The sequence below is a fragment of the Perna viridis genome, chromosome 15 (assembly GCF_037379345.1).
Source record: "Perna viridis isolate PV_CMFRI_1.1 ecotype Kerala chromosome 15, ASM3737934v1, whole genome shotgun sequence".
Lineage (NCBI taxonomy): Eukaryota > Metazoa > Mollusca > Bivalvia > Mytilida > Mytilidae > Perna > Perna viridis.
Genome location: NC_142459.1, coordinates 19,012,602 through 19,039,229, shown reverse-complemented (window position 1 = coordinate 19,039,229; position 26,628 = coordinate 19,012,602). Strand labels below are relative to the sequence as shown.

At 31.5% G+C, this 26,628-nt stretch overlaps 2 protein-coding genes across 3 annotated transcripts; one reads left to right on the top strand and one right to left on the bottom strand.

The window, feature by feature from the left end:
* Positions 1 to 23: 23 nt before the first annotated feature.
* On the bottom strand, positions 24 to 7,416 carry LOC148597337 (calmodulin-like protein 4). Its single transcript, XM_088564460.1, has 5 exons — positions 7,299 to 7,416; positions 7,177 to 7,207; positions 4,780 to 4,914; positions 3,254 to 3,430; positions 24 to 1,453 (listed from the first exon to the last, which is right to left on the bottom strand). The coding sequence occupies exons 1-5, from the start codon at positions 7,299 to 7,301 to the stop codon at positions 1,356 to 1,358; spliced, it is 444 nt and encodes a 147-aa protein (XP_088420586.1). The 5' UTR covers positions 7,302 to 7,416; the 3' UTR covers positions 24 to 1,355.
* A 94-nt stretch (positions 7,417 to 7,510) lies between these two features.
* On the top strand, positions 7,511 to 24,644 carry LOC148597336 (mitochondrial coenzyme A transporter SLC25A42-like). Of its 2 annotated transcripts, none has more exons than XM_088564458.1 (8): positions 7,511 to 7,643; positions 11,189 to 11,343; positions 13,511 to 13,619; positions 14,171 to 14,357; positions 15,601 to 15,717; positions 17,078 to 17,229; positions 18,783 to 18,905; positions 19,538 to 24,644. In XM_088564458.1, exons 2-8 carry the CDS (start codon positions 11,200 to 11,202, stop codon positions 19,738 to 19,740), a joined length of 1,035 nt encoding a protein of 344 aa, XP_088420584.1. In that variant the 5' UTR covers positions 7,511 to 7,643; positions 11,189 to 11,199; the 3' UTR covers positions 19,741 to 24,644. The 2 variants fall into 2 exon arrangements, with proteins under 2 accessions (XP_088420584.1, XP_088420585.1); XM_088564459.1 differs by lacking the exon at positions 7,511 to 7,643 and adding an exon at positions 7,741 to 8,867.
* Positions 24,645 to 26,628: the final 1,984 nt, after the last annotated feature.

Sequence of the window (26,628 nt, the reverse complement as noted above, 5' to 3'; positions counted from 1 at the left end):
AATGAAACATATAAAGTTGTAAATAATCATATATGATTTAATTTATTTGTAAATATAAATGTGAATGAAACTTGCATATCTATCAATAACAATACAATTAAATACAATTTAAACTTTTCACAACCTAATTTTAATGTACCAGTAAATATAAAGTGATGAGAAGTTTGCACAACATTTCTGTTTGATGCATGTATATCAAATTAAAAAAAAAGTAATGGAATTACAGTCCTTTTAGAACATCTTAACATACATTGCAATTGTCCAATGCATGATCCAGTTTAAATTAGACCAACTTCTTGTTCTCCTCAGTAACTGAATATATTTTACTTTATTGAGCAACACTCCATTTTACTTTCTGTTCAGATGACCTTTGTGATCAGCCAATCAGATTTCAGCTTTCATGATGGAGGAAGCATTGTATTCTGAGGATTCTGAAAAGGTCATCTAAACAGAATGTAGAATGTTATGTTGTTAGATTCTACATGCAGTGACTCGATTGAACAATTAACAAGTCAAATTTTAATAATATTGTCCAGTATTAAGTTCACATTGAATGTCAGCATTTTGCTATGAGTTCTATAGCGAACATATTTCCTACATAAGGTCATTTTCAGAATTGATTTCTAGAATTATCTGAACAGAAATACTGTAATTACAAAACTTATCTGTTCAATTAATAGTACAATTATAATTTACTAATAATTTTAAATCAAATCAATTAGTCTTTTAATAAATAAATCTAAAAGCTCCATCACAAAATGTGAACCTCTTTATCAAAGTAGATATAACACAACTATTGATAAAAAGTTTGTTAAAATTATCATGTCAAAAAAAAAAAAAAAAAGAATTCACAAAAATTGAAAAAAAATTATATCATTTTGATTCATCATTATTCTCAGGATTTTGATGGAGATATTATGATCCCTGGGACTATTTTTAAAAACTACAGTACTTTAAAGTCTTTTTTTCAGTCTTACAGGCAATGGTTTCAGCTGGAATCAGTTTTCTTAGAAAAATGACGTTACTTGTAAAATTTTCCAGCTTTCACTTTGCTTACAAACTTAAAATGAAAAACTAAGAATACTAACACCACATAAAATTAGCCTTATAATTAACTATTATGAAATAAATACTATTGTAATGCTGAACAAACTCTGTTGGCTCATAATGAAACTGGTGATGGTTTAACCAAATTATTTATCCAAAATATTGTATAAATGTATTTATACAATCTAATAAAAAGCCAATCTTGCAGCTCCCAGTTTTCTATCATGTCGCAACATAACAGAAAACCTGTAGCTGCGAGATTGGCTTTTAATTAGATTGGAGTTAATATAAATCTAAACAAATTCCCTTCAGTAGTCGGGCACAGGAGTCAGAAGGGTTTTTACAAATTCATTGTAACGGATCTGTCCTCCTGGCTGAATGTTGGCATCACGTAACATGGTTTCCACTGAAACAAAAAATGATAATCATACATTACATGTGTTTTCATGTACCAGTGCAAATCAGACAGGGACACTGTTGGTACTGTGAAAGTACTCTAAGTAGCACTCCAGCTAAGAATCATGCAAAATGTGATTCATGGGTAAAATGCCTACACATTTTTATTTTTGATATTTTGTTTGAAATGTTATAGTAAACAGAAAATAACATGTGGTTTTTCACATAACCCGTGCTCTTAGGAAATAAAAATCATATAGAATGCACAGTAGATTTCAAAATTAAGGGAGATAACTCTGTAAATGATGCTCAAATACAATAGAATCTACTAGATTTTCAAAGTTGATTATCTCCTAAGAGCAGGCAAATTTGAATGAATAATTACACATTTTATAGTATAGACCCATAAAACAACTTAATTACAAAAATAAAAATATGTAGCCTTTTTTGGGGTGTATTACATTTTTCAGATTTTGCATGATTCTTACAGACAGCTACTTAATTTGTGAATAACAATTTTCGTGGAGTAGGGAAGATACACATGTTCAGGGATTCTTGAATTCATCTTTTTTTTTTTTTTAGAATTTCAGTATACACATCAATGGGAATCTCCTTTTCTTTGGGAACCAAAGTTCATTGTCTGGTTTACCCATGAAAACTACGAAAATTGGTACTCCACAAACAATAATACTTTCACAGTATTAAAATTGTATAAAAACTAATATGTACATTGAGGGTAATATAAAAATCAATGAACCCAAATTCAATAGCCAAAAAATTACCCTATCAGTGCACCCGGTGCATGCTCCTAGTTTATAGTGGAGTACGAGTTGCTCATTTACTTTTGTTACTTTGTATGTATGATTTTGGTTATTTATGTTCTTTGTTGTATATATCTACACATATTTCCCATGTCTGGTCATTGTCCTAGGATTTTCAATAGAATCTTGGTTCAGTGATTACTCTTGAAAAACTAAGAACAATTGATAACCTGAGTACTAATTAATATTACATTATCATTATTATTACATTCAAACTAGCAGTGGTCTGAGGTCAAAGACCCTCAATTTATGACTTATGACCTTTGAAATTTCATTTATCCAAATCCAGGTTATTCATTAACACATCACTGAGGACTGTTAAACCTTGAAAAATTCCAGTACCTTCCGCTCTTCAAAGTAAATTTTGACCCCAGTTGAAGTTTAAAGTTATTGTTAACCTATACGAGCTATATGTAAGAATCGTGCAGTGTGATTTATGGGCTGAAATATCACATAGTTTTATTTTTTAAATGCTTAGAATTATTCAGAGTATTCATTTCAACCATTTTTTTATTATATAATCTGTTTCTTGATAAAATTGAAAGCACTATCATTTTCTATGAAGGGAGATAACTAAGAACTAGATTTCTCAATTGGATCTCCTCATCATTTCTAGTTGCACAGAAGAAAAACCTTGGAGGCACTAGGTGGAAGAATCTCTACGGAATTTTTACTGATCTGATTCTAAAATTATAGTTTTACTGGTTGAAATTTTTTGTAATATTACTTTTTTTCCTAGCTCCTTGCTTCAGGCTTAAATACTTGACTGAGTTATTGTTCTTTATTTCTAGTAATATCTAACCAAATTTTTAGTGCCACCTGGTGGATAGAACTACTTTGAGCTGAGTATGACTACAATCTGGCAAATTTTTCCAGAAGAAATTCTCCTTTCTACATCCGAGGTTATTTTTTAGTGTAGTGGAAATGGCAGAGTAGTGCCGACTGCTGGATTTCTAACAGTATGCTTTTTTCCAGACAAATAGACATACCTTCTCGACTGGATAATTTTTCACCAAGATTCATCAGAATGTGTCGTGCTTCACTGGCATTAACATAGCCCCGCCTCTCTTTGTCATGTGACTTAAAAGCATTCAGCAATTCCTTTTCTGGTTTCTCTATTTCTTTGTGTGCATGCATACACTCCAAAAAAGCAGCAAACTCTATATCTGGGAAAAAAATGAAAAACATATCAAATTTAGTTATGTGTATACTAAAATATTAACAAATATTTATGAAGAAAGTTACAATCGAAAATAGAATTAATGAAAATACAAAGAATAATAGCACAATATATAAAAATAACAGTTGAATAAAGGAAATATTGAAAGTACAAAAATAAATGAACACTCATATATGTATCATGCATTTAAACAAATGATCCTATTGTGCATTTAAACAAACACAAAATGATGTGTATACGAATGATAAACAATGCAGGAACGTTAGAATGGGAAACGTGAACATTTCAAGAAGTGTATGCATATGCTAGAGCACATGGATCACCCCTTCCAATCTATCCCCTTTTGTTTTAGAGCTGAAAGCTTAAAAGAATGGTATATAAACAAGAATATTACTAACACATGAAAATAAAAACTTTTAACAAAGTACAATTTCAACAAAAATTCATGTAAGTGTCTAAGGAATTTATGGGTTACTCAAATGTTAATATCAGTCTTTCTAAAAATCAGACAGAAGGTGATTCATGCATGTCAAAAACCCACCAAATTCAGTTCTATTTCTAGTTCATAAACAGTAACTGATCACGTAACCAGTCTTAAATTTTCATTTGGTTGTTGTGCTTTTGAGATAAAAATTATATAGATTGCACATGAAATTTGCACTTTGCAAGAGTTACCATTCTTGATTTGGCTTGATTTGGTTGATTTTAGTGGGAGATAAATGTACATGTATGATTTTCTCAAATTACAAATCTGAATACAGAAAAGGTTGTTATGTGAAAGTGTAGTATATGTAGACTGAAAAAGCATCGTTTGTTTGGTTTTTGGTGGGTTTTTCTTCACCATGAATCACTTTACCATTGGTAGTGTCTGAATTTTATATTGACTGGTACTTAAAATATTGACGATCTTCGCTTTGAGATCTTCAATTTCTAACGTAGGACCTTTGACACTTCACTTACATACACAGTGTACATGTCAGTCATGGACCTTCAACCTTTGTCATTTACACTTACATGTAATTGAGGAGTTTTGGTTTTCATATTGCAAACCAATGACTTCCAGAACCAGGACCTTCAACTTTTAAAAATAAATTTGAATCCATCACTACATGTATAAAATATGTAGTAACGTGGATGGACATGGCAATGAAGCTGCATACTATATGTACATGCAATTATATCAAGAGATATCATTTGTAAGATTGTGACAATGTCCTTTCACAAAGGCCATCTGAAATAAGATTTGCAAGGGGAAAAATAAGCTCTATTCTTGTAATAAGAGATACAAAAAAAAATGTAAAAAACTTTTTCGTTCTATGGTTAATATGTATATACCTGGTCCATATTTAGCAAAATACTTCGATAATTCCTCTTTTGTTGGACTATAACCAAGAGATCTCATTATGATTGATAAGACTTCCTCAGTTCGGATACTTTTTCTAGCATGGTAAAAGAAGCATTCCTTGAATTCTGTAATTTGAAATTATACATTGTATAGTTATGGCAAAGAGAACATGTACATATCATACAATGTCATAAAACACAGAACTCTAAATCTTATCATGCCAGGTTAGTAGAATTTTTTTTTTCAAAGTTTCAGAAGTCACTTCAAATACATGAACATATGGGTTATTGTTTGTTTGACATGCTCACCATATCCATTATCATTATTGTAAATGACTAATTTTAATGGCAGACAGAAAATCGTGAAAAATAGTACCTGCGAAATTTACTTTAAACATAATATAAAGTTATTCTTTTTTTATTTAAATTTTGTAAATTGAAACCAGCGAATATTTTTTCTTGACAGAATCTTTGAAAATTAGGTATGTGTACCATGAAAATATGTTTACAGTATATGTAGTTTCAAATCTTGCACTAATAGGTTGATAAAAGAAATGGGCTTGAGCTCTTCCTTAGAAAGAGGCATACTATGACTAGTGGAATATCACTCTTAGAGTGACAGTAAACTACACCTTTTTGTCTTTTAAGATATTTTTGTACATTTTGTATTCATTTTTTAGTATTGAAAGGGATAGGGTTTACCACTCTTAATACAGAAGAAGTAGCAAAAAAATTTCCTCCTGAAAATAAAAGTTCTTTGGTATCACTGTAAAAGTGGTATACAACTATGTCGATGTCCAGAAAAAAAAATATACTTACTGGTATGTACATTTGTATGTGCATGATTCAGAGAAGTTGACATGGAAAATTTTTGATAAAACAAATTATTATTGACAGAAACCCCATTTACAGTCATGAAATCTGGACTGATATGGGTCAAAGCCTGTTGCCCAGATTCTTATAATTATGATTTGTTTTAATTACATTTTTGTACATTCCCATTGTTGATGTTGCCATAACAATGCCGTTGGCTAGAACTGGAGTAAGATTCAAAATGGCACTAAAAGTTCAACAGTCATTAGGAGCTTTCAATATTTGTTAGATTAGTTCAATATATACCCCATATTTATGGCGCTATAACCAATGGATTTAGAGAAATTGAAATCAGTCCATACAGGGAAAAAGAGTGCAATTACAAGACATTATTATACATTTAAGTGAAGAGGAAGTGAGACACACAAATGATTTCATTCCAATGGAGATTTTTCTATGTTTGACAAACTCTTACAAAAGCAGAAAGTTTTAGAAAATATGAATGAACAAATTCTTCGGGTGACCAATCAATAAGATCTCAGAAGTGAAATAATCAATAATGATTAATAATCTATCAACTTCAACACAAGCCATTTATGTAAGTTTGTACTTCAAATTCAGAACACATCATCTCAGCTGTGCCATCATATATGCAAAATAAAGATTTGCAATCTTTTGTCCCTGCTAGACCTGCCTCAACTCATACCCTAAATGTAGATTTGCAACCTTTCGTCCCCGCTACTTTGACTAGCACGACTAATTATCCAGTTCACGATGTCCAACAAGACCAGCAGGCCCAAACACATTCAGATCTCAACAGAGTATGTTTTCCATACAAATGTAGCTGGCAATAGTAGTGGTCATCACCTTTCCAAACTCACATTGCCATTCTTTTCCATTTTTTATATCAAATTGGTAAAATTTTTGGGATTCATTTGAAACATCCATCCACTCTATGATAGAGTATTTCTGATCAATTACATCTACATGTAAAATACTTAGCCGTTCTTACGATAAAAGGTACAGTGATGCATAGTCATCCCACTCTTTTGTTATAATTTAAAAGAACTCTCATCAGAGGTTCAGATTTGCATTCGAGGATGCAAGGTCCAGAACCTTTATAGATATCAAATTAAAAAGTCATCCTGATGTGAACCAAAGGTCCTTTTTAGAGATTCAATGTAGTGCATCGATGGTCCATGACCTACATGTATGTTAAAAAAAGTCTTTGATCAGAAATGGAGAGTTGTGGACTTCGAACTTACCCTAAACTGAACCCCTGATCATTGATTTGAGTCACAAGTGAAACTAGTAGATTGTATCAAAATGTACTTAAAATGTACTTTTAATTTTATTATTTATTTCGAAAATGCAAAGCCTTTTTGATCTTACATTTTTATAAAAATTTAACTTCAAATTAAATGTACCATGTTATTGTTTTTTTTTTTTTTTGTCTTTTTTTTCGTCTAAGAATACAGAGAATTATTGTAATCATGGTGAAAACCAGTTTTTTTTTTTTTGTGGGTGTGGTCCTCTTTTTTTGGAGAAAAATATGAAATATAAAAAAAAACTCACTGTCAATATCACTTTGGCTGAAGAAACGAGCCTGAAAGTAAAGAAAAAAATAATATAAATACAATCAAATCAAAATACAATACAATTACCCAAACATTCAATTATTAATCAAATGAAATTACCATCCTGATTTTGATTTTGTTTACAAATATTAGTTATCTCCACTTGAAATTTTAATCTCTAAAACATCTGGTGTACTCATATCAAGAAAGATTGATTTTTATGCTGTACTTGTGAGTTGATTCCATAAGAATTTATATCAATTTGTAACATAAAACTCGCGGTTGTACTGTACGATAACTCATTCAAATGTGAATAATTAATCTCGAAATATAAAACGGGAGATAACTCTATTTAGTCTGCTACAAAGTTACCAAGAATGGAAAATAGCGTAAATTGGATTAAGTGTTGCATAAACGTTGCCTTTTAAAGAAATTAGTACATCCTAGCTTGTATCTTTTCACCAGGTAATATTTGTTTAAAGCGTGAACTTAAAGTTTGTTTAAGATTGGAAACACTATCCGTTTGACCCTCAAATTCACGAACAACTCCGTAATGTTGATGATGTTGGCATGCGAGGTTTGAATAAGATTAGCACACAATGACGCTTAGCATCGTCTTCTTTACCGTGTATGTGTAAAGTTGTTGAAAATAGCAATTCAACAAGTTTTGAAATAGGATTTTTGAGACAAGATTGGACTTTGCCCTTGGCCTTGACCATGTTGCAGGCTTAGAGACGCAAAATATACGCATGATGTAGATTTCATGTCATGTAAAATTATTCAAATGTAGAAAAAAATATCGGGAAATATGTATGGTTGGTTACCTGTTATATTATTTTTGCACTTATTTTCAAGTGACCAATTCAGAAATTCAACTTGCATCCTTTTAAACAATGTTGCGATGTCACCGCATACTCGTAAAAATACTAAAGACCAATCAGATAGATCATGAACAACAGCAATCCCAGAATGCCATACAGTTTCTGAATCAGTCCATACAAAGGGCTGGGAAGTAGATATTGCAATGGGCACGATGGGAGCCATGCTAAAGGAATTTGCTAAAGGAGTATGCAATGCCTAAATCAGCAAGCACTGTGAGCTTTACCATACATGTACTGTCTGTGCGAGACTTGTAAAAATAATAAAGTACATTACAAAGAGGGGGGTTGATGAAAAATTTTTGCCTCGCAAGTGCAACATTTTTATTTATTTTTAAGCAGCCAGCGAAATCAATATTTCTATTTGAAAATATGTCTTTTTAATTAATGGGGGAGTTTTTTTTTAATAAATGAATAAGTTGAAATTTTTTCTCCCCAGAATATTCCAATCCCATACCTCCTTTTCCCTCACTTTCAAAATGCTCGATGACTTTATAGCACTTCGCAATAATTTACATTTTTTTATCCCTTAAGGGCTTCTCTAGCAACATCCATTTCAGTTTTTGTTGGTCAAATCTATCTGTACAGATACCGGAAATATTACAGTTCTCCATAGATGATACGAATATTTTACACATATGAGATGTAAACAAAATTCAGACGACAGCTGCAAATTCAAAACAAGAAAATGATTGCCTTTCCTATCTTAGAAAAGCTATGCTTCGATTTTGATAATGTAATCGGAGCTATATATTTTTCCAAGGCGGGTTAGATTCTTGGCAACAGCGACAGTGGTACAGCGGAGATACAGGTACGTACATCCACTGGTTTCCCAAAGTGTTTAAAAACATTACATTCACTTCTCTAAATAAATAAAAAAAAATAGAGAAAGACTTGAAAACTATCAGAAAAGATGAATTTATTTTTACTGTAACATAATCTTAACCTATATTTTTTTGTTTCTTTGATTGAAGGAAATGATGAATTTTCTCAGTAGGGACAGTTACTTTTTGTTATTTCCGGGACATGACTTTTTTTCGTTAGTATATTGGGGAACCATAAGGGAAATTTAGAAAGTACATGTAATAACCGTAGAGCTTACACCACTTCGCGGGGCTCGCTGTAAACGATACAATGTATATGTACTAGAGTCTAGAATCGATCGCTACAAAGAGTTTTTAAATGATACATATACATGTACATTTTGTTTACAGCCGTGGGTCTGCTAACATTGTTTAATTAATGGGGCAATGTTTATGAATGATTTCCATAATTTTTTTCATTCCTCTGCTTAGGGAGTAAACACCTGGAATGAATTGGATTGTATTTTTCTCCCTTTAAAATCACCTGTTTTATAAATACAAATGTACCAGAAATCAGTATCCAGTAATGCCTAGTCTTAGAACAACCAGTCCTAGGTACAGTTCACAATTAGTTGAACTATTGATAAATGATGATTGAATAATTGCTGACAGATCAATAATCAATGACCATGATCAATCTGATCAGGGGATTGTTATGTAAAAATTATGGATGATTGGTTCAGGTAAATTTTAGTATTGTCATTGGAACGAATTCATTATAGTGACATATTAGATCTACTTTGAACTTAAATTATTATATCCAAATTTCACTCATTATAAAAGCAAATGAAAGAAAAAGTGATTAAAATGATGTCTATCAAAAGAACTGATCAGTGGTCACCTTACATACATATATATACAAAAATGGAAATGATCATTGATTTAAGACTGATCACAGATTGATTCATGTAATGTACATGCAGTAATGTGCTTTAAAACATACATTTATGGTTTCTGTTTGCCTCACCTCAAAGTCTCTTGTTATCTTTTGAAATAATTGTGAAGAATGAAGGACATTTTCTTCGTGTTTCATGTGTATGTAAGGGAGAAATAAGTGAATGGTGTAAATAGAATACTGATAAGAACTACGTCTATTCATTAGAGTGTTATTACAACTGAAAATGTGCTAGCAATTAAGAGAATCAATATAAATTTGATTTTTTTCAATGACCATTTGACAGGTTCTAGAAAGTTTAAAAAATCTTCGCAAGTCTGTATTAACCAAAGTAGGAAATTAGAAGTTGATTTCTCAATACATTGTAAGTCGTATGTGTGTTAATTTTGAGATTTACATGTTTGGATGACATCACATGGCTATTTTCTTTTATGAACTTATGAATTATTACTTACTGGTATATTTTTATGAACAGGGATTGAATTTCAGAAATTCTTTCACTAGTTATAATGGGCAAGTACTGAAAATTTATGCTCCCTAAATTTAAGGTTTTTGGGGTATTTCTGGACTTTACCTATATTACCTATAGAATTCCACTTGCCAATTTAAGCAAGTGGAAATAATTTATATTAGCAAAATTGAATTTCAGCTTGTATTTATCCCATAAATTTGATCACTGATGAAATTACAAAATGTAAAAAACAACTTCTTGTTTTTGCTCACTTCTCCCATTGGTCTTTATTTTGTTGTTTTTAAACAGAATTAACTACAACTTCTCATTATCATCAATGATTAGTCCCTGCTCAGGACATCTGAAAATCACCAAGACTTAATATGCATGTTAAAAAGGGAGTCCATGGATCTTTAATATTGTTAAATCTATTGACCGAATCTACAGTAGCTCATAATAATACATTGTACATACATGCATATGTACAAATGTACATGCCTAATTTTATACACTTTGTCATTTTTTCCCCCAATTATAATTAATTTGATTGTTTGGTTGGTTGTGGTTTACATCCTGAATCCGGACAAAACATTCATCTAATGAAAATGCTTTGTACTAGTCTTATCACTGAACCCGATTTTTGTTGTTTTCACAGAAGAAGAAGCCAGTGGGTACATGATAAGATATGCCACCCAACTCATACCTATTATTCTGACTCAGGGTTAACCGGTCACCGCTTTCTCTTATGTGTCATATATTTGGCATAGAAGCTGTGACTACCAACTTCACAGTCTGTGATGCGACCTGATGAGGGATTTAACCAACAACATCCAGTATACCAGACAAGCACATTATCCTGAGTAAATGAACTCATGCTCAATTTAAGTTGTTATACACTATGCTACTATGTTTATTATTTTCAGATGTAACCTGAATGGGTATAAATTTAAAAGAAGCCCCTGTTGATGTATTGACAACACCTAATCTCCATTCTTCCATGGCAAGGGGAAGTAACCATGTAAAAAAAGTAAATGGAGAAGAGCATTTTCATGTAGAAGAGCATAAAGTTAATTCAAAGGTACCGGTACTAAAATACATGTTAAGTAGCAATCCAGCTAAGGATCATGCAAAATGTGATTCATGGGTAAAAAGCCTACATATTTTTATTTTGATATTTTGTTTGAAATGTCATAGAAACAGAAATCAACATTCGGTTTTCATATAACCTGTGCTGTTAGGAGATAAAAATTATATAGAATGCATTGTAGATTTCAAAATTAAGGGAGATAACTCTGTAAATGGTGCTCAAATACAATAGAATCTACCGTATTTTCAATGTCGATTATCTCCTAAGAGCAGGCAGATTTGAATGAATAATTACATATTTCATAGTATAGACCCATAAAAACATGTAACCTTTTTGGGGTGTATCACATTTTTCAGATTTTGCATAATTCTTACTAAGACAGCTACTTAATTCATATTTTATCAATTTTGCTTTTACTGTTATGATTGATAATAGGGTAATAAATTGGAAAGAGTGAAAAATCAAAGTATGATCATGAGTACCCAAGAACACCAAGGTGCCAGGTGAATTCAGGGGTTCTGGTTTTGTTATTTTTTTATTTTTGGTTAATTTTATGCAGATTTTGGAAAAAGCGAACAAGTAATACATGTAGCATGGAACTGTTCTTTTTAAAATCTATTGACACATACCTCCACAAGCTAACTTCCATGTACAATGTATTCATGCACATGTAGTACTGTTTTAAATATACTATTCACATTCATATGTACATGTATACAAATACATGTACATGTATGTACATGTATGTTAAGTATGTCGGCATAAATGTGTTTCTTAAAGTTGTATGTAAGTTCATTTTATTTTATATCATTATCAATGATCATACAAAAAATGTACATGTACATGTAACAGTGTTTCTAGGATTTCACTGTCCCATCTCCCATGTCTTGGTAAGCAAACTTTGGAATGCAAAAAGTTAATCTTCATTTATATTTTTCCCATGGAAACCTAAAATTTTGAAACAATCCTAGAATACCTGATGATATAAGGTACATGTACATGTATATTGCTGTGTACACTTGTGGAAGACTGAAAATCCATCCATGTAAACAAAAATTATATATAAATGCACATGTACATAACACTTAAAGCAGACTTAGATGCATGTCAAATTTCGATATAAAGATGAGTTTTGATCAGTAAGTTGTATTTAATTTTTGTGTAAAGTTACTACCAATACACCAATGTAGCTAGGCTCTTTATTGAGTAAAATTACTGCCAATACACCAGTGTAGCTAGGTTTTTTATTATGGAAAGTTGCTACCAATAAACCAGTGATTGAATTTAAGGGGAAATACTTGCTTAATACAAGTTGAAATTCATTTTTGCTAGTAATGATTTTTTTCACATGCTGAAATTTTTTGGTGGAATTCTATACATCATATAGGCAAAGTTCAGAAATAACCAATAAATCTTAAATTTTCAGTACTTGTTAAATTTAGAAGGTGGAAACAATTCTGAAATTCAATCCCTGATATACCAGTGTAGCTAGGCTCTTTATTGTGTAAAGTTACTGCCTATACACCAGTGTAGTTAGGCTCTTTTTAAAGTTACTGCCAATACACCAGTTTAGCTAGGCTCTTTATTGTATAAAGTTACTGCCTATACACCAGTTTAGCTAGACTCTTTATTGTGTAAAGTTACTGCCTATACACCAGTTTAGCTAGGCTCTTTTTAAAGTTACTGCCAATACACCAGTTTAGCTAGGCTCTTTATTGTGTAAAGTTTCTGCCTATACACCAGTTTAGCTAGGCTCTTTATTGTGTAAAGTTACTGCCTATACACCAGTTTAGCTAGGCTCTTTATTGTGTAAAGTTACTGCCAATACACCAGTTTAGCTAGGCTCTTTTTAAAGTTACTGCCAATACACCAGTTTAGCTAGGCTCTTTATTGTGTAAAGTTACTGCCTATACACCAGTTTAGCTAGGCTCTTTTTAAAGTTACTGCCAATACACCAGTTTAGCTAGGCTCTTTATTGTGTAAAGTTACTGCCTATACACCAGTTTAGCTCGGCTCTTTATTGTGTAAAGTTACTGCCTATACACCAGTTTAGCTAGGCTCTTTTTAAAGTTACTGCCAACACACCAGTGTAGCTAGGCTCTTTTTAAAGTTACTGCCAATACACCAGTTTAGCTAGGCTCTTTATTTTATATTGTAGGTACCAAATCACAATAAGATAATTACATCTTTAATAGCTGGAGCTGTTGCTGGTGCTGTAGCCAAGACTGTCATTGCTCCATTGGACAGAACAAAAATAAACTTTCAGAGTAAGTACTATTATTGTATTAATTAGATATCTATTGTTTTAAGACAGAATTTAGTTGCTTCTTTGGCCAGAACAGTACTTACATGTTTTATTAATTTACAACATAGAGAAAAAAAATGCAGGAACATGTTATATAATTTTGGAAGTAGTGTTCAGAAAGTCTTCCTACTTTTGTCTTATATATATTATCAGCTAACAGTCAAAAGCACGTAATCCATTAAATGCTGTAAATTTACTTTCATCTACAAAATGTATTTATCTATTTTCTGGTTTTAGCATTAGAAATAGTAGCCTGCCCACCAGTCTGAGACTGGTTACTTTTTGGCAGGGTTGGTTAATTTTACCAAAAATCTATATAGCCATATAGTAAATATATTGAAAAATTGTATTCAGGACTGGCTAGAATTTGAGTGAGTTTCCTACCCTGCCGGTTTCTGAAAATTTCACCAGTGCCTAAGTTTCCATCAATTATAAACTGTCCAAATAATTTCTATATTGATATACAAATGTATTGCACACATGTTCATGCTAATAAATATGTATGTTTTTCAGTTTCCAATCGGCATTTCTCCTTTATAGCTGCTATACGCTTTATCATACACACTGTGAAACATGAAGGCTTTATTTTTCTATGGAGGGGCAATTCTGCCACCATGCTTAGAATTGTTCCTTACGCTGCCATACAATATACAGCTCATGAACAGTATAAGCGTTTACTTAACAAGAACAAAAAGAAAAAGTGAGTTTTATAAGTCAAGGCCAAAACAAAATATGTGTGTTAACTGTACCCAGAGTGACCCTATTTTGTTTGTCCCTGAGTCTAAACTTTTTTATTAGAAAAACTTAAATTTCAGGAAATTTCATCCCTGATTCATAACTGAACCCCCAATAATTGCACAAAATGATGAGCTCCAGTTGCTATAGAAAAAAATTGCCCTACCGATCCTATTTTATCAAAACTTTATTATTTTTTCAAAACTTTTTTGGTTGGTTTGATCTGTAGTCACATTAAAACTTTGATAGTGCTTGTCAAAAAATTATGGTAGGGCACAAAAAATTATGGTTGGTAAGGTAAAAAGACACAGATACTTTTTTTAGGCCTTAGTTAAAGCAACCTTATATAGCATGTGTTGCTCGAGTCATGTTATTTATCTTTCTTTTTGCTTGTTTTGTTATAATTTGAAATCCAAGCTTATACATGTACATAAAAAAGACTTATCTTGATCTTACTCCTTTAAAAAATCCAGCATTTGGGACATTTTTACTTGGCTAATGATCTTAGTGAGAACAAATTAAGTAACAGTCTTTGTAAGAATCATGCAAGATCTGAAAAAAATGTGATATGCCCCAAAAAAGGCTACATATTTTTATTTTTGTTTTTGTAATTAAGTTATTTTATGGGTCTATATTATGAAATGTGTAATTATTCATTCAAATCTGCCTGCTCTTAGGAGATAATCAACATTGAAAATCCAAAATCTATTGTATTTGGGTGTTATTTACAGAGTTATCTCCCTTAATTTTGAAATGTACAGTGCATTCTATATAATTTTTATCTCCTATGAACAGTGGTTATATAAAAAACCGCATGTTACTTTCTGTTTAGTAAAGCATTTTAAACAAAATATCAAAAATAAAAATATGTAGGCTTTCCAACCATGAATCACATTTTTCATGATAAGTGGAGTGCTACTTAAAACAAAACAAAAATGAACATTTTGAAAAATGTAGTAATCTTATCTAGTGAATTAAAACTTACTAAAACAGCTTTTTATCAGTCATATTTTAATGATGTTGGTATAAAATTATGTCTACAAAGAAAGGCACAAATAGTAAAGAAAAAAGAAATTTAAAAAAGGAAAAAAAAAAGAAAATTAACACACAGAGTCTATGAGGAAATAAAGATTCTTTCATAAAATCACTGAGTTATACATGTTATAGTTATATATTTATACTTAATGGGGAAAAATGATATATTTCAGGCATTTACCACCACATTTGCGGTTTTTAGCAGGATCATTAGCTGGTATTACATCAACAACGTTTACATATCCTTTAGATCTAGTCAGAGCTCGTATGGCTGTCACAGAACGCAATCAGTAAGTACCTTTAGATCTAGTCAGAGCTCGTATGATTGTCACAGGACTTAATCAATGAGTACCTTTAGATCTATTCAGGGCTTTCATGGCTGTCACAGAATGTAATCAGTAAGTAAAGTACATTTTATTCCTTGCTGCACTGCAACTGAGGCAAATCAACAGAATTTTGAGAAACAAGTTTTCATATTTACATTTTATGCATATCATTTCAGTACTTTAATAAAAAAAATACAGATGCTATTGCATATTATTTATTCTGGCAAACCTATGTTGAACAAAGGTTCAAATGTATACAGAAATTCTTAAGTTTACAATTTAAGTGTCAATAAGAATCAGGCACTGGGTGAATTATAGCAGGAAAAAACCTACCGTTTTGAAAGTTGTTTGACTATTTGCACCATCAGGATCAAGGAATGTAGACAAGGTTATCCTGATCATTTTTGTTCATTGAGTTATAATTTCAGTGAAATGCACTAAAAATGGATATATAAAGGGGAGATAACACTGTCAGAAAACGTTATTCTTTTGAAAAATTTCTGAACAAGTCCAGCAATGCAGAGTTCAATTAATGGTCTTTTCAAATAGAGAAATCATCTTTGAGTGAATTTATATTGTCAGAGTGGTGGGTTCTTGACATGCATGTTTCTGATTTTTCCCATTTTGCCTGATTCTTACAAAGATTTATTCTTCAGGAGGTAGACCTAGGATAAGGGACACAACTCTTACAAATCATTGGAATGTTTGTATTCACCATTTTACATCATTCTTGTGTACGCACCAAAGTAGCTTACATTTTATTTAAGAGAAAGGCTTGAAAGGTTTTGGTGAAATTTAATATGATACAAACATATCACTGATTTCAAGAGTTATATCCCTTACCCTAGGTCTACCTCCTTAAGATACTTGCATAATTGTTGAGTGAAACATAATAATGTTAAGAAGACAATTGAAATGAAAATATGTAAATGTATAATCCATGAATTACTTGATTTTTTTTTTTAATGGAAATACAGTCAAATGCAGAAATGACAGGTCTTTCTAAGGGAGGTAAACAGAACAATTAAAACATGCTAAATGTAGTTAATGAGTAAATATTGAAAAAAAAAATTTATACAATTGAAGGTCTTCTGATTTTTTACTTCTAAAGGAATTTTTATTTGGAGAAAGATAGGAAAGAGTTATGTATATGGAGGTTATGTATGTTATTAATAGGAGGAATGCAATGAAATGGAATCCATTTAAGTACTTTATCAGATTACATTTTTCTACTTTCAGATAAATCAGGTTTTTTTTTCATTCCAAATATTTACTTTCTGATATTTAACGAAAAGTATACAAGTTTTGTCATTTTTTTTTGCAGGTACTCTAATTTATTTCAAGTCATAAAAAAGACTCATAAGAATGAGGGATTTAATACATTATGGCGAGGTTATCTACCAACAGTGATGGGGTCAACTATGTACTCAGGAACTAGCTTTTTTACTTACGAAACCTTAAAAAAATATCATGCCGGTAAGTGTGATTTATTGATTTGAAACAAAATAAAAACAATAAAAATAGGTTTTTGTTTAGGAATCAGTAATGTAAATTGGTTAGTATTCAGTGACTGTGAAAAATCAACTTAAGGAGGTAGACCTTGGGTAAGGGACACAACTCTTACAAATCATTGAAACATTGTATTCAGCATTTTACATCAATCTCATGTAAGCATCAAAGTAAGTAAGACTGATTTCATTCTATTTCAAATTAAAGCTTGATAGGCTTTGGTGAAATTAAATATGATACAAACATACCACTGATTTCATGAGTTTAAGATTGAGGAAGGTTCACAGGGAGATGGGGCTTCAAAATCAAAAGTAATAACAGTACCAGAGGTGTTTTATCATTAAGTAGTCTCCCTTGTTTTTTAAGAATTTTGAATGCAAATAATGCTCTATGGATTGTAATTCTCTCCCTGGTACCTACATCAAAAATCAGGATTTAAAAGATTTTTTTAGATTTTATTTTAAAATAAGCATCTTACTTTACATTAAAAATTTTGACAATAAAAATGCTAGATTTACATGATTTAGGAGACAATGTAAAAATGCATTCTTTACATAAACTATTCCATAAGTAATCATCATCAAAATGTGATTTACTCAGCTCTTCTTCATCTGTTTTAGATTGAGAAAATTAAGTGAATGACATGTAAACAATATAATCACTGCTGAAACAGTATTGAAACTTTGAAATTAAGTAGCACTCCAGCTAAGAATCATGCAAAATGTGATTCATGTTTGTTTTGTTTGTTGGGGTTTAACGTCCGAGCAGCAATATTTCAGCTATATTCAGACGATGAACATGAAATGAAAAAAAAGGATGGGACAAAGGTTCCTACTTCTATCGAATACCACAGCAGGGTTCTTTAACGTGCAAGGAACGTGGCATCTTTCCCAACACGGTGCACCACTATGGTTTGCGGTCAGGTTTTCTGTATTATAGCCTGACAACCCCAGCATGTAACACGCCAGGGGTACCCCATTTCACCACCTGGGGCACACATCCCAGTTGCTCTGTGGGCAGAGCGCCTAGCCCCCGGCTAGGTTTCTGAGCACCATTTAGTCGCCTTATACGACAAGCTTAGCGCTCCTGCAGGCCTATTCTTTTAACACCCGGACCTGCACGGGGCAAATGTGATTCATGGGTAAAAAAACCTACATATTTTATTTTTGATATTTTGTTTGAATTGCCATAGTAAACAGAAATTAACATTCAGTTTTTCATATAACCCGTGTTCTTAGGAGATAAAAATTATATAGAATGCACTGTAGATTTCAAAATTAAGGGAGATAATTCTGTAAATGACACTCTAATACAATAGAATCTATTGGATTTTCAATGTTAATTATCTCCCAAAAGCAGGCAGATTTGAATGAATAATTACACATTTCATAGTATAGACCCATAAAACAACTTAATTACAAAAAAAAAATATGTAGCCTTTTTTGGGGTGTATCATATTTATCAGATTTTGCATGATTCTTACAAAGACAGTTACTTAACAATTTTCATTAATTTTATAGAGTATGCCAAAGGAGCTGAGCCGACACCGCTGGAGCGATGGTGTTTTGGAGCTGTTGCTGGGTTTGCTTCTCAATCATTATCTTACCCTCTAGATATTGTTAGAAGAAGAATGCAAACTGCTGGTATTGTATTGTTGTTTAAATAAATCCATTTCTTAGTTATAGAAACTAAACCAATCACTGATGAAACACAAATCTTTCCCTTTAGGTATGGGTAGGAGAAGAAGTCTGTTGGCATTGTATTCTTGACTTATGAGTTTTTTTTTTCTCGGTTAATGGGCATATAGAATAAAACCAATTACTTATGAAATAAATAAGACCATGGCCTGCTGGTAGTGATTGATTAGAAAGTGTGTTTAAAAAATACAAGTTAAGCTTCCTTGCAGTAAGGTTTATATATCATCATGGGCTAATTTAAGGAAGAAGAAGAAATGTCAGAAGTTCATATGAAGGGATAGATATCTTGAAACAGTGCTAGGCAGATTTGAAGAACATTAGATGAAGAGCAAGTTACACAACGCAAAAAAGTACATATGGAAAAATATAATATTACAAAACAGATGAACTCTGTCATTTGTGAAGTATTGATTTGAAAAAAAAAATGACACTAAAATCACAAGAGATATTTTCTGTTTTAGAATGTGTTTACTTTGAAGGAAGGTATGTTTTTAAAAAACCGGAAGTTTGTATATTGGCCTGCTTTGTACTGTAAATTCTCATGTAAATTTATCTTATGATATTCAATTCTATTTTAGGTTGTACTGGGCACTCTAAGGACTATACGGGTATTTGGGTAACAGGAAGAAGTGTATTCCTTGAGGAAGGTATACGAGGGTTATATAAAGGACTTAGTATGAACTGGATCAAAGGACCTATAGCAGTGGGTGTTAGTTTTACGACATTTGATATCACAGTCCGTTGGCTACGACAGAGAACAATTTTCCATTATGAAGAATGAAAGAGTAATATGAATGATAGTAATTTGGCAGTATAGGGCATTTTCTAAGCATACAAACCAGTCAGTCTGTTATTTATTTTATATAACTATTCAAGTCAACAAGTTGTTTGCTTTTAGAAGAAAAAATTTTGAAGCAGTTAAATTGTAGATAAGGAGTTTCTAATAAAACTGCCTAATTTGTTCATAAAAATACCCAGAAATATGTGTTAATATAAGCAGAAGCAGGAGTTGAAAGGCTGAAACTGGAACTAACATGATATATGGGTATAAATTTGCAATTCAGAAAGAAATCAGAAATTTCCCATTTTTATTTTTTCATGAAAAGCAAAATAATTTTTTTGATATGAAAGGAATACCAAGATTTTTTTTCACAAATTATCTATCTTAATCTGATGAAATTTCAAAATGGACTTTTTGCATACTGTATTAAATGAAGCTCCAGAGATATTGTTAAAAACTTCTTCAGTACTATACATGTAGATCTAGGTATCATGCTTAAGAATGTTGCCACCCTACCCAGCTGTGGTTATTATGTGATTGTATCATTATAATGATCTTAACACTATTCCAATAGAATCATTCATATGCAGCTATTGTCCTTGGTATTTTTGTTTGTGCTATGCAATCATTCAGCTTTTCAATTTTGTTTGTGTGAAATTTTGTGTGAAAAAATGATGTATTAATTACATGTACTTTTATTCATAAAATACAGTCAAAACTGTATTAGAGACCACTTGTATTCAGCAATAATCTGCCTTAAAAGATTGTGATTAAGGAGGTAGACCTAGGGTAAGGGACACAACTTTTACAAATCATAGGAACGTTTGTATTCAGCATTTTATATCAATCTCATGTAAGCATCTAAGTAACTTGGGTTGATTTCATTCTGTTTCAAACGAAAGCTTGATAGGGTTTGGTGAAAGTGAATATGATACATACATGTCACTGACTTAAAGATTTATGTCCCTTACCCTCGGTCTACCTCCTTAAAATATCTCTTTATTTATAGAGAACACTTGTCTTGTATGACCATGATTTTGTCTCCCATGGATGGTCACTTAAGGAGGTAGACCTAGGACTTGCAAATCAATTGTATGCTTTCGTAAACCATTTCACATGAAATTCATGTTAGAATCTAAGTAACCTAGATTGATTTTATTCTGTTTTAACTGAATGCTTGAAAGTCTTTGATGAAATTGAATATAATACAAACATATCACTGATTTTAAGTTGTCAACCTTAATCTAGGTCTACCTCGATTGTATCTATTTTCATGGTCTGTTAAGATTTGGCGGTACATTTGTAATTGGAAGTAAAAGCAAATGTACACATTATGCCTAAACTGAACAAAGCCAATAATTTGAAAGTGGTGTGGATTGGACATGTTTTACAGTATCAACTACAGTATGACTTACTAGCATCACATCTTGCTGGGGTGGGTTACCATCAACGTATTAATTTTCGCAGATTTTGTCAAGTATACATATTCACATTTTTTGTGATTTCAGAGAATGATAAGCATATTAAATTATTAAAAATCAATTTTTGGAGTATTATGTTTTGCACTTATCTGTCTTCTGTGAAATTTACGCAAAAGTAGTACCGGTACACTGCAAAAATTAGAATGTTTGCATCAAATCTTTCTCTATTTTTCTTTTGCTTGGATATTGCCCTTTGCCATTTCCAGATACATGTACAATTTATAAGTAATTTCTTTGTGTTCAAAATAAAGTAAACAATCAAACTATATAGGTGGCTAACTATAGTGCTTTGGCTGAGCTTAAATATTAAAATTTAAGAGTGTCAGTGGTATAAAGGCTGTCCTAAAATTAATCCTTGGGTGGGAAGGGTTAGTGATGGTTGGTGGGTATTAACTTGCAGAAATAATTATTATGATAGTTTAGAGAAGACAGTAACTAATGTTTGGGTTGAAAATTTGAAAAGGGTCACCCCTCTCCCCGCACCCCACCCAGTATTTTTATTTTTGAACAGCCCTTAAGTCATTTGTAATAGTATAAGGGTTTTACATATTTAGGCAGTACCCAAAAACCCTGTGAATTGAAAAAAAAATTGATTTAGTTTTAAGGGACTTTGGATAATGATAGTAGGAGTACTTACTGGTAGGCCAAATAAATTTAATTAGAAGATTCTCATCCCTCATCAACCTAAAAAAATTGGCCAGAATTTGTAAATCAGGATTTTTGCATCAGATTCTAGTATTAAGATACAATAACATTCAATTCGTTAATTTTTTAGTGTCTAAAACAGTGTTTCTTCTCTGAAACTAATGTGGCTATGGATTTAGAACATATCTATACTTCAAATAGCTAAAGTTAGGCTAGCAGATATCTGGTAACAAATAAAAAAATAAAAGTCCTCCAACCGCCCCATATTTTTTTAGAAGGTTGGATGAGAATATACCATGTAATTTTACTTGGCCCTATTTATAAATTTATATCTGTGCATACTTACTTAATGGTAGCAAATCGTGGTGGAGAACAAGTTTGATTTAAAACAACAATAAATGAACAAAAGCTTTATGAAACACGGTGCCTAACACCGCAAAACTTAAAAATCTAAGAATATTTCTACTATTTGTGCATCATAAACCCCAAAGATAGTGATTGGAGTTGTAGTGAAATTTCAGAATACTCTTAGACTTATGTAATAATGTGGTGACAGAGCTAGATAGCCATTGAGCAATATACATGTAGTCTTTTAATACACAAGTATAGAATTTATATATAAATTATGTTAATGGGAATGGATATAAGATTTAATGCATAATCTGTAAACTATTTTTAAAAATAGATAAAATGTGGTTTGTCCTGCAGATGTTTGATAACCACAATATTTCTGATTTTATTGTACTTTTGAAAGTGGTATCTCTGAATCAGCTGATTATAAATTCATATATATGTTTGTAAATTTTAAGGGGAATTCATGGGCTGAAAAAAATCTTAAAATTAATGTGTGCTTGAAAAGTTCCCAGTGTAATTTTGTGCTGGAAAATTTGTGCTTCAATAAGTGTTTATGGATTTCATGTGCTTGAAATGTGCTTTTGTATGTGTTCAGTATTTGTCCATCTAACCATATCATGTAACAAGATGAATTTAATCATTCTATATTATCAGTACTGTGGAAGTACTATTGTTTGTGGTGTACCAATTTTCATGTTTTTTGTGGATAGACCAAACCATAAAATTTGCTTCCCAACAAAAAGGAGAATCCCATAGATCATGTAGATGTGTAAACTGAAAACCTCAAAACCACAAATTCAAGAATCCATGAAATTGTGTTTCTTCCCTAATCCACAAAATTGGTTCCACAAATTAAAGTACTTTGACAGTATTTGATTGCACATACCTGGTATTTTATTGAAAATGAGTGCTCAATGTGTGGTGTGTTAGAATCATGTACAGTGAATCCTGTCTACGCTGAACCTCTTTTGGACTTGAAGATTTGTTTGGTTTTAGTCAATCCTTTGGTTAAGTAGCTGTATTTGTAAGAATCATGCAAAATCTGAAAAATGTGATACACCCCAAAAAAGGCTACATATTTTTAATTTTGTAATTAAGTTGTTTTATGGGTCTATACTATGAAATGTGTAATTATTCATTCAAATCTGTCTGCTCTTAGGAGATAATCAACATTGAAAATCCAGTTGATTCTATTGTATTTCAGCATCATTTACAGAGTTATTTCCCTTAATTTTGAAATCTACAGTGCATTCTATATAATTTTTTTTTCTCCTAAGAGGACAGGTTATATGAAAAACCACATGTTAATTTCTCTTTACTATGACATTTCAAACAAAATATCAAAAATAAAAATATGTAGGCTTTTTACCCATGAATCACATTTTGCATGATCCTAGTGCTACTTAATACAGGTTCAAACTATTTTAAAACTGATATGAAGGAATTTATAAGTGTCAGTTTTTATAAGAATCTGGCAGTGGGTGAAACATGGTATGAAAACTACATACTATTTGACCATTTGCACCATCAGATTCACGGAAAAAATGACATTTTTCACTTTAGTTAAAATTGAAATGCACTAAAATTGAATAATTCAAAGGTAGATACGTCGGTAACTCTGTCAAAAACCTTGTTTTTTTCAACATTCTAACATTCTATTGAAAAATTTCTGAACAAATCTAGTGATGCAGAGATCAGATGATGGTTTTGATCATTTAGGATCTTTACCTTTAATAAAACAGAAAGTGAAAAGCAGTGATTTTAACAAATAAAATAGGTGGGAAAATTCAAATTGATAAAAGTGTCAAGTCTTTGGAAATCTTATGTTCATCAAGGAAATTATTTTATTAAGCTGAGATTGATTTTATTTGAATACAATAATGTATTGCTATAGTTTTTTTAATATTAATGCAAATTAACTTTTGGGCAGTTTTAAAAATTTTGGAAAAATGTGAAATGGAACAAAATTTATATTTGTGTGTGAAATTGGATCAGAAGTATGGTTTGACATACAGTTTATACATACATATTTGTATTAGGAAAAAAAATGGTTCTTGATATTAAATACGAAAAATGCAAATTTATGTGTGATCACAATTTTATTTTTCATTATGTAATCTTTGAAATTTTGTTCATTCTACAATGTACACAAGAATCAAAAACCTCCAGCACTGACAGCACTTTGATTTTCCAAATTATGAAAGCGTCCTTGAGTGAATCTGAGGGTTTTTGACATGCATATTTTGTGATTTTCCCATTTTGCCTGATACTTACAAAAACTGACACGTACATATGTTTTTGGTTCTCTTAAGGTTACGTTTAGACAAATTTCACTGTAGATTGTAATAGATGAATTTGCGTATTTTTTTTTTGACTATGTATGTTACTATTGAATGAATGATGCCATAAAATTTGATATGTGTATATATAGATTCTCCTTCAGTTTCCATGGAGTTAAATCAAGAATAGACTTTGTGGCCTTGACCTTGATAACAAGGAGAACTTTTAAGTTAATTCTGTTTGAAAAATAACAATATTGACATTTTGTCCATATAATCCATCACAAAAACTTCTCCCTTATAAAGGCAAATTGGAGAAGTGATAAACAAGAAGTCTTTGCTCATTTCTTCCTCTAGATTCTGGAAGGTGAGGGAGAATCAGTTTCTCCCATGAAGTCTGTAGAAAACTTGGAGAATTTTAAATGAAATGGTGGGAAATCTCTCCCAGAAATTTAATCAAAGCCTGGTTATTAAAGTCACATGTAAGAATGGGAGAAAAGTAGTTATTTTGCTGCTAACAAAGGTTTTAGCATAATTGATATGTTTTCAAGAGAAAAATGCGTTCTGCTATAGTTGAGTGTGGGTGTGTTTGTGAAGCATCATCTTCCTTTAATTACATGAACAATCTAAATCATATATGCCTTTTTGGATGCTTTTGTTTTGTTTTTTTTTGCAAATAAGTTTGATTATCAGAATATGTTATTTCTGCTGTAGATATTATTTGTGATGCAACATGTATGCTTCTAAGACACTTTATACCTCTCCACTCTAAGTAATGAGGTACATGTATTATGTGGTTGCCCCTCCATCTATTCCTCTGGTTACCCCTCTGTCTATTCCTCTGGCCCATGATTTATATCCAAAGCTGATTTATCTATTCTCAGGGTCCATCATTAGCCATTTTTATAAACATATCAATAGAGTTAACACAAGAAAACACCCTCATAACTTCTATCCAATTAACAATGTTAAAAGCACTTTTGTCACTTTAGGCACAGACCATTTTCTCCTCAAGGATTATATTGAAGTAGGACCTTTTTTTAGCACATATACGAAAGATATTTATTTTAGCAGTGGTTAGAGTGTGATCTTTTTTAAAAATCTACACTGATAAGAAATAGGGGACATACTGAATCATATTTTTTTTCAGTCAATGGTTGAGTAAAAAAAAATATCTTGCTGAAATATGGAATAATTTTATTTTTTCAAAATAATCCCAAGCCTCCCATCAGTATAAATGTGGTATAAATTTGGTTGCTGCCTTATTGGCACAGGGCCAATATAGAAAAGCTAGAACTTTACTGTTATGAAGAATGTCCTGAAAACCAATAAATTGGAATGGCCTAATGTGTTTTGAAGTCCAAACTTAAGATTACGAATTTAGTATTTGCTTTTCAGCACAATCAGTAATAGCAATAAATAGACAATACCTCCTTAATGGATGCTTCAAAATGCAAACAAGCAATATTTTTATCCAATCAAAATGACTGTTTTTTGTTTTTCTCATACATGTGTAATTTATGTGATGCTTATAAATGTACAATATACCAGAAATTACCTTCCCTAGGTAATTAAGTAGCACTCCAGCTAAGAATCATGTAAAATGTGATGCTGTGAAAATACATTATTCTTGAGGTACCAAACTTCATGGTTTTTGTGGGTAGGCCAAACCATGAAATTTGGTTCCCAACAAAATGGAGAATCCCACTGATCTGTATACTGAAACCTCAGAACCATGAATTAAAGAATTTGTGTTTCTTCCCTAAACTATGAAAATTGGTATCCATGAGGTAAAGTACTTTCACAGTACATGGTTGGGAAGCCTACATATTTTTATTTTTGATGTTTTGTTTAAAATGTTATAGTCAACAGAAATTAACATTTAGCTTTTCATGTAACCCGTGCTCTTAGGGGATAAAAATTATAAATGCACTATGGAACTCAAAATTAAGGGAGATAACTCTGTAAATGACACCAAAATAGAACAGAAACTATTGGATTTCCAATGTGGATTATCTCCTAAGAGCAGGCAGACTGGAATGATGGTAATACATTTCATCATTTAGACCCACAAAACAACTTAATAACAAAAATAAAAAAATGTGTAGCCTTTTTTGGGGTGTATCACA

Excerpts from the sequence above, each read along its gene's own strand:
- LOC148597337 (XM_088564460.1), bottom strand. Across the intron at positions 3,431-4,779 it reads TTTTGCTAAATATGGACCAG|ATATAGAGTTTGCTGCTTTT; the intron begins GTATATACATAT and ends TTTTTTTCCCAG. Across the intron at positions 1,454-3,253 it reads AAAATTATCCAGTCGAGAAG|TGGAAACCATGTTACGTGAT; the intron begins GTATGTCTATTT and ends TTTTTGTTTCAG.
- LOC148597336 (XM_088564458.1), top strand. The coding sequence starts at position 11,200 with ATGGGTATAAATTTAAAAGAAGCCCCTGTTGATGTATTGACAACACCT. Across the intron at positions 13,620-14,170 it reads AACAAAAATAAACTTTCAGA|TTTCCAATCGGCATTTCTCC; the intron begins GTAAGTACTATT and ends TATGTTTTTCAG. Across the intron at positions 15,718-17,077 it reads GCTGTCACAGAACGCAATCA|GTACTCTAATTTATTTCAAG; the intron begins GTAAGTACCTTT and ends TTTTTTTTGCAG.